This window comes from Acomys russatus, chromosome 1 (assembly GCF_903995435.1).
Source record: "Acomys russatus chromosome 1, mAcoRus1.1, whole genome shotgun sequence".
NCBI classification, from domain to species: domain Eukaryota; kingdom Metazoa; phylum Chordata; class Mammalia; order Rodentia; family Muridae; genus Acomys; species Acomys russatus.
Genome location: NC_067137.1, coordinates 39931534 through 39942507, shown reverse-complemented (window position 1 = coordinate 39942507; position 10974 = coordinate 39931534). Strand labels below are relative to the sequence as shown.

Genomic DNA, 10974 nt, shown 5'->3' with positions numbered 1-10974 from the left:
CTGCCATTATTGAGAATGAAAGAATCATGGAATAAGAACACAACTCACATCACACTCTCCACTCAACTGTGGAGATTATTCTGACCATTGGCTAGATCTGGGAAGGGGTTTAAAGTTTACCTCCTGTATTGTACTTGGCTGGTGCCTTAGTTTGAGCGGGACCCCTGGGCCCAAATCTGCCTATCATATTGTTCTACTTGTAGGTTTCTAGGACCCTCTGTATCCTTTTATTTTGCTATTCTCCCATGCGTCTCTCATTTAGAGTCCCAATAGGATGCCCTCCCCTCTGTCCCAGCCTCACATTTGACCATGTCCCCTGGAGGGGGAGACTTGGTGGCACTCAGAGGAAGGACAGCAGGTTGCCAAGAAGAGACTTGATACCCTATGAGCATGTACAGGGGGAGGTAATCCCCCTCAGGAACAGTCATAGGGGAGGGGAATAATGGGAAAATGGGGGGGGTGAGGAATGGGAGGATACAAGGGATGGGATAAACATTGAGATGTAACAAGAATAAATTAAAAAAAAAAAAAAAAAGAACACAACTCACTGGGACTTGCAGCCAGACTCTGAGCAGAGCGCTGAGCATGGTATGGAAGAGTGGACAAGATGGAAGGACCCAAAGGGTTCAGGAGCCCCATAGGGAGACCATCAAGCCTGGTGGGTTTGGACCACAATGTGGGGGGCGCTGCACAAAAGGATGCACCAACCAAGGACAATGCATGCAGAGAACCAAGAATGTAGCCATTGGCCAGCCCATCCTCCAAGGCTGTGGGGGAGCAGGGACTGTCTTAGACATGAACTCTGGTGTCCCTGATTTGATCACTGCCCTTGTTGGGGAGTCCAGCTGGCATACAGAGGAAGGGGAAGCAGGCTATCTGGGTGAGACCTGATAGGCTGTGGTGAGAAGGTGGGGGAGGAGGGCCTCCCCTGTCAGAGGTCTAGAGGAGGGGAATAGGGCATAAGAGGGTGGGAAGATGGGAACAGGAAGATACAGACAAGGAGATAGCAATCGGCATGTAATATGAATAAATTATGAGAGAGAGAGAGAGAGAGAGAGAGAGAGAGAGAGAGAGAGAATAGCTCACCTTATAGTGAGCATAGCCATGCATCTTGGCATTGGTAAGAGCCACTAAGTTAGTTATCTAATGTAAATCATTTACCTATCAGAGATACAGAGAATTTTTAAAAATCCCTTTTATATTTTAATGTGAGAATAATGTTGGAAACAAACCTTTCCTCACCAAAATCCATTGACCACAGATTCCACTCAGCCACAAACTCACACCCTACACCTTCTCACGTACATAAGAAACTTAGACTATGGAGAGATGAACTTGCAGGGAGATGTTCAGATAAGTGTGTCACTCAGCCATGATGACAATTGTTTGGGAAAGTCACAACAAATTTATTCACTGGCAGGTTTCATGAAGAGAGCACTAGAATGTCATTGGCCTCAGCCAGCGACAATCACCTCAGAAAGGCTTAAGCAAAACCCTTCATGGAAGTAGCCACCACATTACAGAGAGCCCTAATGTTATTTATCAGCTTTAAAATATGCTCCACAGGAGTGAGATCTGACTCTCACACAAACTCTGGTGCCCCTTTTCTGACCATGTCCCCCGGATGGGGAGACCTGGTGGCACTCAGAGGAAGGATAGAGACTTGATATTCTAAGAGCATATATAGGGGGAGGAGGTCTCCCTCAGTCACAGACATAGGGGAGGGGAGAAGAGGAGAAATGGGAAGGAGGGAAGAATGGGAGGAAACAGGGGAAAGGCTAACAATCGAGATGTAATATGAATAAATTAATAAAAAATATGCTCCACAGAAGCCAACAACATATGTATATACACAGACACATTTATTTATAAGTTATACATAGTTCCAAAAGTGAAAAATATTGAGGTGTTAACACTAAATCTTATCATAGCTTAAGATTAGGGCAAACCTGATAAGGCTTTAGTGTAATTTGATATAATTACCTGGAGATGAAGTCTTCTTAATAAATGGGACATAGGATCAAAACTATGTAGCAAGGCATCCACATTGGAACTGGAATGTTAAATAATAATTGGCCCGACCACCTCCTTATGACCAGAGGTTACTTAACTCCTTTTATTGTCCAATTGTTTATTTGTATTTATTTGTTTTTCTGTTCATAATTTTATTTTTATGTTACTGGAAATAGAACCCAGGGCCTGAACCCAGGGATAGAATATTTAGTACAGTGCTCTACTATGGCATTTCACCCCGAGTCCTCTTTATAGTTATTACATCTCACTGCAGTGCCCAGGCTAGCTCCAAACTTACACTGTAGCCCAAGAATGCCTTGAACTTTCGATTTTCTATTCTCAGGCTTCCAAGTAAATATTACTAGAGGGTTATGCCACAGGCCCATCAACTGTCCCCTTCTAGATCTCACTGTTGACATTATCAATGTTAAATGAATCTGTCAAGGCTACATAGCCACCAGGCTTCCCTGCCACAGCTCTGTTCTCTATCCAGAGAACCTCAAAGCTGACTTCACATGCAATCAGGAGACATTCACAGTGCAAGATGATTTACTACGAAGTCTCGTTCCAGAATCCACGATGCTTATTAAGATAAATTAAATTTGTGTAATGAAAACATATAGCGCAAATGCTGCATTTAGCTCCTTGGCCTCGGTTTTGGTTAGTGACTCACAGCTCCTACACTAAGGAAACACAAGATGTAAACATCAATATAAACAAATTGCTGCGCTGGGTAAGTGAAATGCATCCAGCTCGGTGCAGACTGCTCATTACGCTCAGAACCAGATTTCAGAGGCGAGAAATGGAATGCAGACAAGCAAAGGAGAACAGGAGGGTGCTGGAGTGCTTGCAGTTTAGAGACACACATCTGTTCAACTCTGAGGTGCTCCCTCAGGGCACTGTCCAAAGTGCTCCTTTAGCCTCTGAAGCAAGGTCAATGGCTTATTTAGAAGTGTTCCCTCCCCTAGATGGCTCCTTGGACAGCCAGGCTCTGTGACAATGTTTAGCTATAGGATTTGGGGTAAAAAAAAATGAGGCTAGTTCATCACAATTGATCAGTGTGGGCCACAGCTGACATCCTTAGCTTCCAGGTACAGGGAGACCTCCAGCAGGCTCACCCCTGGATCAGAAGGCCATGGTATTAAAATAGATCCCAAGAAGACAGTCTATGGCCAGGCAGGAAGGAATCAGCCACTATGGCTGGCTCAGTCAGTCAGAAGTAAAGAAAATATGCTCAGTCTCCAGTTTTCTCCCCTAAATATGGCCATCCCACCTGAATCTAAGAAGCCGCAGGACAAGTGCTAGGGTTAGGTGCACCACACAGCTTCTCCTCTGATGTAATGAGGACCCTGGTCAGGTCAGAGGAGCTGCAGTTAATGACCAGCGCTCTGGATGAGCTCTAAAACTTTCTGCAGGACTGTCTCTCTTGGGGGGCTGGCATCGACCAGCTGGCAACTTGGGTTCTCCATCCGCTGGTACGTCATTTCCACCCTGAGACAGAGAGAAGGGGAGAAGTCAGTTCCTGCTCCCACCCAGTTCATTCTGAAAAAAAAAAAAAAAAGTTCCTGCAGCTTGGAGCAAAGCCCCATGTACCTCACCTTGGCAGCCAGCACTTCCCCTACACAGATTCAGTGCAGTTTGCTCAATGAAGGATGAGTGATGCTTAACAAGCTGACAACCTCTTACCTGCCAATCATGTATCCCGGCCCTTTCTTTCTTCTCAGTTTATAATACTCAGAGTTAACTGGTCGGGGCCATCTTCATTCTCCTGGCAGAGAAGGCAGCTGAGGCCCACTCTGCATCCCCCACCCCCAATGATCTCCCTAGAGTCAGAGACTCATGCACAGATGGTCACGAGTCTCTGAAGAGACTTTGAACTTCTAAGCTTTAAGCAGTGTTGAGACTGTGATAGGCAATGGGAACTTTTGAAGTTGGGCTGAATGCATTTTTGCATTATGATACGGAGGCCAGGGAGTGAGTGTGGAATGTAGCGATTTGAAGAAGAATGTTCCCCCACAGGCTCACAGATGTGAATGCTTCAGTCACCAGAGAGCGGCACTACTTAGAAAGATTAGGAGGTATGGCCTTGTTGGAGGAAGTATGCCACTCAGGGGTGGGTTTTGAGGTATCAGAAGCCCAAGCCAGGCCTGAAGTCTCTCTCTCTCTGGTCCTGTTGCCTGTGGATTCAGATGTAGAACTCTTGGCTCCTTCTCCAGCACCATGTCTGCCTGCACGCTGCCACACTTCCTGTCATGATGATAATGGACTAAGCTGCTGAACTGTAAGCCAGCCCCAGGTAAATGCTTTCCTTTAGAAGAGTTGCCATGGTCATGGTGTCTCTTCACAGCAATAGAACACAGACTAAGACAGACGCTCAAGGTCAAACCCAGGTTTTTTTGCCTGTACAGCAAGCACATGGCTGATGGAATATGTCCTCAACCCTAAAATTGTGGGTCTTAATCAAGGCCCCACCATTTCTGGCAATAGAAACCTCACTGTTTTCAGTGGCAGTGCCAATGCCAGATGGTTAACAAGCACAGTGACAGGGGCTGGAGTTGGCTTAGGGGACATTGCCTCTTGCACCTGACTCGTAGGAACTGGATCTTCACTGGGCAATCCTAAAGCAGCTCCGATCATGGCTAATGCAGAAACTAACGCGACTCACACCACCCCAGGGACACTCACTTCTGTCGAAACACATTATTGGCCTCCAGTTCTGCCTCTTCCTTAGTCTTCTCCAGGCCTCGGCCCTGCAGTCTCCTCACTCTCTCCTCAGGATTCACAGTGAGCAGCAAAACTAGGTCGGGCTTCAGCAGGTCTCCTGGCCACTGGTACACAGGGTGGTGGGCAGGAGGTAGGTACTGCAGGCCTCCACTCACCTCAGTGGCGATGGCATAGGTGGCTGTGCTATGCCAGTACCTAGGAGCAAGGCAGCAGTGAGCTTGCATCTTTAGAAGAAGTCAAGATACCATTTGAGGACAGTGGTCAAGCTAGGCTGGCTCTACTGAAGGCTGCTTAGCACCATACAAATGAGATACATTTGTATTGTTGGTTTTTTTGTTTTTTTAAATGAGACACAAAAATCAGAGTCAACAACAGTAGGAACGGGTGGACTGGTCACAAAATCATATATTTAATTAAAATTACCATGTGCCATAAAAACAGGTGTCAGACCTTTCTAGCCCTTCAGTACACTAACTTCTGTGTGGCAACGAGGTAGGGATGACTGACAGATCTGTTCGTCAATGCCTTTGTATTTAATGTTATATCCTGAGCTAGTGAAATGTGGCAGGCCTGAGAAGTTTTCACACTGTGCCAAACTCAAATTGCCCATGAAATCTGTGTTCATGGTACAGAGGCTAGAAGACCCCTCATCCCTTCACAAATGTCTAGCTGTCCAACTACTCAATGGTAATTAAGCAGTGTGGCGGCAAAGCTAGGTAGCCCTAGAAAAGACAGCCACTGCCGTAATTGGAAAAGCACCCAGCACACTATTTCTAAAATCCCACCAGCTATCCACCACCCACAGGAAAGGATTCTGTCTCCTTGTGAGGCATGGAACTTCCTCCCATCTTGGACCATGCATCCTCTTCACACCTCGTCTCCTAGGAAGGGTAATAGCCTCAACTAGCATAGTCCCTCCTCTGCCTTCACAATCCTGCTCCCATGAAGGCCCTATACAGAATCCACATTCCTCCCACATTTTGGGGTCTCTGCCAGCCCACACACAACGCGTTGTTAGTGAAAGCATCCCCCAGCCGTTGTTGCAATCAGATTCTTTATGCTAATATAAAGTGAATAAATGTGAAACTTCAAATCTGACATCAAAGAAAAATCACCTGCGTCAAGTACTTATCATATAAGCTAAAGTTTCCAGGAAAAAGAAATCCATCCTTAGTTTTGAAGATTCTCCGAGGATGCCAGAAAGCTTAGACTATATAACCATAGCAACTTCTACTATCATTTGCATCGTCAAGTTTCAACTTTCATTCCTTTAACTTTCAATTGGAACTTCTTGTCAGAGGGCAAAGGAGGTGGTGAGGTCCACATGGCAGACCCACTGCATTAACCTAGAGGTTGTCACTGATTATGACAAGAGGAATAATGTCTGTTAGTTATGACTCAACATTTTAAAGATCCACATCTCTTGTTAGAAAACTGAAGAGACTGATTCCAAGCTACCCAAGGCACTCTACCAGCTATTAATATAAAATGTCAGGGTGTGATGTAGGTAATAATTCATAGACAGTATTCCTCTTGCAAGCATAATACATGATCACAATTGAGCACCTGAGTATATGTTGAGAGAGAGATATATGTTGAGAGAGAGAGAGAGAGAGAGACTCATGTATTAGGGAGATGGCATCTTTGCTACCCACCTGTCTACAATAACAGGAGACTTGGCTGATTCTTTAGCTATTTCAGAAGCCACGAGATAATTGCCCAAAGAGTAAAATGCTCTTCGAATGATAGTAGGTTCATCATCAAAGATTTTCCTCCACTGGCTGATGCAGGGTGGTGGTGATTGTAAGAGAACAGCATTGAGAGACTCTGACACCGACTGTGTCACCGTGGTTTTACCTGCAAGGCATAAGCAAAACAGAACACTGTAGAGGAATTTTCATTTAGAACATGGCTGCTCTGGCAAGAGATCACATCCAAAGACCTTCTAGGTCTGTGTAATCTGGCTGAAATACAAACATCCAGGAGACAGAGGCAAGCAGATCTGAGTTCAAGGTCAGCCTGGTATAGAGCAAATTTCAGGTAAAGAAAAGATTAGGTCCAGGTGTATTGGTACATGCCTTTAATCCCAGACAATGAAGGTAGAGATAGTTTGTAGAAGAAAGCACTCATGTTTGAAAATGGTGTTTAATTGAGTGACAGACAAAGACAAAAGAGAAAGAATTGGCAGAGTAGAATACACCCAACTCTCAGAAGAAGAGAGAGGAGAGAGAAGCTACTTAAGGGATTATGCAGAGAGAGAGGAAGGAAGCAGTTTTGCTGGGAGAGTGTTACAGAGAGAGACTGAATGAAAGAACAAGCTAGACACAGGTAAAGACAGAATGAGTCAGAGAATAAAGAAGAGCCAGAAGATTAAAACAGATTGCTGGAGTGAGCTTGAGGCAGAGCAATTCAGAGACCATGAAAAAAACCAGATTGAATGAGCCAGCTGGGAAAGGAGTTTGAGCCAGAGCAGCTGAGTTGAATCAGCCATCTCAGAGCCCAGTAAAAACAAGAAATGGTGATATAAATGGTGAAATAAATATGGTTTTGTTTTGATCCCAAGTATGGGATATGAAACTGCCTTGTGAGGGGGCGTGCTGGGAACTGCCTCGTATGAGGATATGGTCCTTCCCAGTTGAAAACCATCCTGGTGCAGACTCTGAGAGGATATATATATATGCCCCCAAACAGAGAGACATCACTTTGCATTGTTTTGCTCTGCCTCATGATGCTCCTAGAGAGAAACACTCTGGAGAAAACTTCAAAGAGGCTGCTTTTGGTCCCTGCTGTTGTTCTTGTTGCTGCTTGTTCCTAGTGCAGTGTCTGCTGTTGAAATCTTGAGGTCAAAGAGTGGAATTGCCCCCCAAGGAACTGAGTCTTAAAAGGTCTAATTCCTTTGTCCCTACTAACCTTTTTTTCTCTCCTACCTAGGGTCAGTGGATTGGAAGGGAGGTAGAGGCATTAAGGAACTTCAAATAAAGTAGATTTTAAAAAAGTAAATCCCACAGGTGGTGCCCGACATGGGGTACCAAAATGTTATGGTTATTTTTACATAACTGTGTTTGTTTCTCATTTTCTCTATTAGCCTGCCTACCACACAAATAATTGAGACTCTTTTATATTTGTTTAATACTAAGCTTCACAACACAATAGCTGAACAGTTATTACTCTATTCTTAACCATCTCTGCTAATTTGGTTTCCTCCCAGTGTACATCCTAGAGACACTTGTACTTTGTAGCTTTTCCTGTTCCAGATCTCTCTGCTGCTGTCTCTTGGACCTCTCCCTGGTGCTAACTTTCTAGCTGTGGCTGAAGAACAACCTGGACTGGGTCTTGGCACAGTGATGAGAGCCTGCTGAATGCCACGCACAGTGCTTCTCTCACTAAAGCAGCAGCAATGGAGGAGTGCTGCCTTACTAGATTACTTCTCACGGGGGTGGGGTGCTTAGCCTGCTTTCTATACAACTCAGGACCATCTGCCCTTGGTAGCACCAGCAACAGTGGGCATGGCTGCAGCTAATGTAATCTACACTGGACCCTCCCACACTAATCATCAATCAGGAAAAAAAAATATGTTTCTACTAACTTTCCTGATGAAAATATTTTCTCCTTTGAGCTCTCCTCTTAACAGATGACTGTAATTTGTGTCGAGTAGAAAAACAAACCAACAACAGCAACAGAAAGAAGCTAATCAACACACCCACCGAAATAAAGAATAAGATGTTAGGCTGCACCCATTCAAGAGACACAGGTGAAGCCTGAAGCACCCTTCCTTGTTTTCGTTACCTAATCTCCTCTCATGTGTTCTTAGAACACAGCTTGAGAATCACCTTGGGTCTCCTCTGAAGGCATCAGAGGAGCAGGGCTCACTGAAAGCTCCATCAACTCCTCTCTATGTCCCAGGGGCAGCCTGGCAAAGAGACTCTCGGAAATTCTGTACAGCATTTGGCATCTCAAGACCCACCTCCTGCAACCACCCAGTCCATGGCATGGACAACAACTACAAAACTGAGCTCACTTACCAGTGGCATCCAGTCCTTCAATGGCAACAACTTGGAACTTTCCTCTCTGGATCTCCTGTGGGCACTGGTTAACCAGATGAAGCACTTCCTGGGCTTCAGGAATAAAGGACGTACACTGTAGAGAAAAAAAAAAAAGATAAATCTGTGCAGGGAAGCGCTAGGACTTCAAAGAACCTGTCTCTTCTCTGCCAAAGACAGCACTGGCCAGTGCTAAAGAGGCCTATTGCAAAATGCCTGGCACATGGGCGCCTAGTATTTAGAAGCTGAGACCGGCTCAAAAGAGTCTGCAACTGTCTGGGTTACACAGCCCCAGTCCTTCACTGGCCAGCATACCCTATAGAAAAGACAGGTAGACACATAATTCCATCCACAGCCACAATAAGACTACAGGCCCTGCTGGGAACAGGAGGCCCAAGGTGCGAGAGCCTGCCAGTAGACATAAGTGCATCTGTCCCTCCCCAGCCCCCACTCCCTCCTGAAGTTCCTTATTGTTCATCCACGACATCTATTGCCCCCAGGACCTTCATCCGAGGCCCACTTTCATTCATTGGCATGTTCACTGTGAGCAAGGCAAGATCCAAAGAGCTATTGCTATTAATCACTTGAGGGATTAAGGGAAACTGAGGCAGAGTGTTGGAGAAACACGCTAAAAGTGCATAATTGGTAAATGCCCAAAGTCAGATCATCTTGATGGCTGAGCACAGACTGTCCACCACTCTCTAGCCCTCTCCCACTACTTGTAAAATAATACTAACTACATAAGCCAGCAGGCCCTGTCTGCCCCGCCCAGACACTGCTTGTGGTGTAACACAACCTTAGGCTTTCCCCTGGAGACTCTGGTAGAAACCCCGTGTCTTCCATTACAGAACCATTTACAGGTGACGGGGAAGATAAAAGCAAAACCGCTTGAGTAGTTGAGGGGTCTCATATGGTCCACAAATCAATTGAATACGCAACCCTATTAAACCCTCTGACCCACATAGTATCTCCTGTCCCCAAGATTCCAGACTGGTAGCAAATGCCCAGTAAATTGTCCCCTTCGTCTGGCTGACCTCATTCTCCCTGACTCTCAGGGGTCTCTTAACTCCCCCTGCAGAATTTTAAGAATGACTTTGCAGTAAACATTGCTCAGCCTGGTGTCCGATGCACTAGGCACTAGGTTGACAGAAACTGCACAGTTTGCCTACACGAGCTTGTAAGAATAAACAAACCAGGAGGAAAGCGCTTAATTGGCCAGCCAAAGTGCAAAGCCCCCAGCTCCACTCAGCCCTGAAGGAAAAGAATTCTTACCTCCTCCAATACCGCCCGTGCAGCACTCCGGTCTTGGAACACTGCAGAGTTGAACAGATCTGGCAGCAATGGGTGGAGAGAAGGCGCCGGTGCCGGCAGGACGCATGCGCAGTCCACCTGCACTCGCTCATCTCCCTGCAGCTCCCACAAATGCTGCCGCAACAAACCCTGAGGGTCGGTCTGGAACTCGGCCAACTGCAGGTGCGCCGCCTCCTGGCAAGAATCCAGAAGCTGCAACAAGGCGCGCCGGGTGTCCGGGTGGTCGCTAGGATCGCGCAGCAGGAAGCCATGCTGGGCTTCACCTGCTTGATCGCCTGGGCCGTAGCCTAGCAGCTTGTTCAGCTGGCACCGCTGCAAAGGACCCTGGCGCAGCTGCAGCATCAGGCGCTGGTGCAGCCGGGCCGCCTGCACCCGGGGCCCGCAGCCTTTGCCCGGAACCAGTGGCACACACAGCGCATAGCTGCGCCCTGGGGGCCCTAGCAGAGCGGCCAGGCGTGCGTCCTGGTGGCCCGCCGAGTCCCCCAGGGTGAAATGAATCAAGGAGCAATCCGGCAGCTCCACCGTGAAGCGCCGCGGCCGAGCCATGGTCCCAGAGCAGGCCCCGTGCAGCAAGGACAGTTGCCGCGACAGTCGCCCAAGCCATAGTGGGGCTCGAGGGCGGCTCACTAAGGCCATGAGTGTCCGGGCCGCGCCCTCGGCCACGCCTCGGAAACGAAACCGCGGGTAACTGAGGATCCAGGATCCTTGGGAAATGAAAGTGAAGGCCGCTGCTGCTCGGACTTCCCGGGTGTGGTCGCGCTTCTTCCCTGCCTGAGCTTCTTCTCCACCTATCACAGCCGCGCCTTTAACCGCCACAGGCGGTTAGGATATTCTCCTGGCCCTGGGGCTCTGGCGGGTTGCTATCACCAGTGTGGTACCTTGGCAA

At 47.1% G+C, this 10974-nt stretch overlaps 1 protein-coding gene across 1 annotated transcript; it reads right to left on the bottom strand.

The window, feature by feature from the left end:
• Positions 1-2278: 2278 nt before the first annotated feature.
• Cmpk2 (cytidine/uridine monophosphate kinase 2) lies at positions 2279-10852 on the bottom strand. The gene is made up of 5 exons (XM_051144207.1): positions 10050-10852; positions 8760-8874; positions 6393-6594; positions 4699-4932; positions 2279-3504 (listed from the first exon to the last, which is right to left on the bottom strand). Exons 1-5 carry the CDS (start codon positions 10722-10724, stop codon positions 3387-3389), a joined length of 1344 nt encoding a protein of 447 aa, XP_051000164.1. The 5' UTR covers positions 10725-10852; the 3' UTR covers positions 2279-3386.
• Positions 10853-10974: the final 122 nt, after the last annotated feature.